The following is a 1,003-nucleotide window of genomic DNA, read 5'->3' on the forward strand; positions in this document are numbered from 1 at the left end:
TGTCCTGAAGCCGGTTGGACGTGTCCCAGCGCAGCCTCAGTGTTAGCAGTAAATGGATGTCTGTTGTCAGTGTACACTGAATGTGTGTGACAGAGAAAGCCTGGTGTTTGTGGTGTTTGTGGTGTTTGTGGTGGCTGTGATGATGAGGGTGTTTGTCTCCTTGTCCTCTCCAGGTGTCCTACCAGCCCTGTCCCAAGCCTCCGGGGGCACTGCCTCCCTACCAGTCCTGCCCCAAACCATCGGCCGGCCTGCCGTCCTACCAGCCTGCCAAAGCCGCCGGTCTGCCCGGCTGCTCGTCCCTGCTGGAAGACGCGTCTCCGTCCTCGTACTCCACAGAGGTCAAGGTGACCGAGGAGTCCGGCGGAGTTATCAAGTCTCTGTCGTTTCCTCCAGAACCTCTGCAGACCAAGACAGAGCGGCTGGACGCCTACGACTACCACTACGCCTACCCCAACGCCTATCGCTATGACGACTACTGACTCAGCACCGACTCTGCCGCCATGGCAACTGAAACTGATGAACCAGACTTCCAGATGCAGGAAAGGTTCAGGTTCTGACCCGAATCAACAAACCTTCAGAGGACAAATCAGAGCCATCAGATGAACCTTGTTATTGTTCTGGAGGTTCTATCCGGACCGGTCCAGTCCGTCTACAGGACCTCCAGGAGCCGGCTTCGGTCCTGTAGACGATTCTGCAGTTCTGCTCGGGTCGGTTCTGAAGGTGTCAGATCTTATTAAATGTGTAGTAATTGTTGTTTTCTATGAATTATCTGCTTATCGTCCCGATTCTGTCACTGATCCAAACAAGATGTCCAACACGGACCTTGAACGGGTTCTGACCGGGTTCTGACCGGACCCTGACCGGGTTCTGACCCCTTGGTCTGAGGCAGCTCCACCCATCAGCTCCTTTCCTCTGGGTGGCGCTGCTACGCCTGCCGGGTTCCTGAACAACAGCAGAGAACGTTTTGTGGTTCTGGAAGAACCCGGAAGGTTCTGGTTCCGCC

At 55.4% G+C, this 1,003-nt stretch overlaps 1 protein-coding gene across 1 annotated transcript in view; it reads left to right on the top strand.

The window, feature by feature from the left end:
• The window catches only part of LOC103460172 (chorion-specific transcription factor GCMb), a 12,302-nt gene extending 11,548 nt beyond the window's left edge, over positions 1–754 (top strand). The window contains exon 5 of the mRNA XM_017303118.1: positions 174–754. Within this exon, the coding sequence (XP_017158607.1) occupies positions 174–479 (306 nt within the window). The 3' untranslated portion in view covers positions 480–754. The remainder of the gene's footprint in view (positions 1–173) is intronic.
• Positions 755–1,003: the final 249 nt, after the last annotated feature.

The sequence above is a fragment of the Poecilia reticulata genome, unplaced genomic scaffold (genome assembly GCF_000633615.1).
Source record: "Poecilia reticulata strain Guanapo unplaced genomic scaffold, Guppy_female_1.0+MT scaffold_190, whole genome shotgun sequence".
Classification (NCBI taxonomy): Eukaryota; Metazoa; Chordata; class Actinopteri; order Cyprinodontiformes; family Poeciliidae; genus Poecilia; species Poecilia reticulata.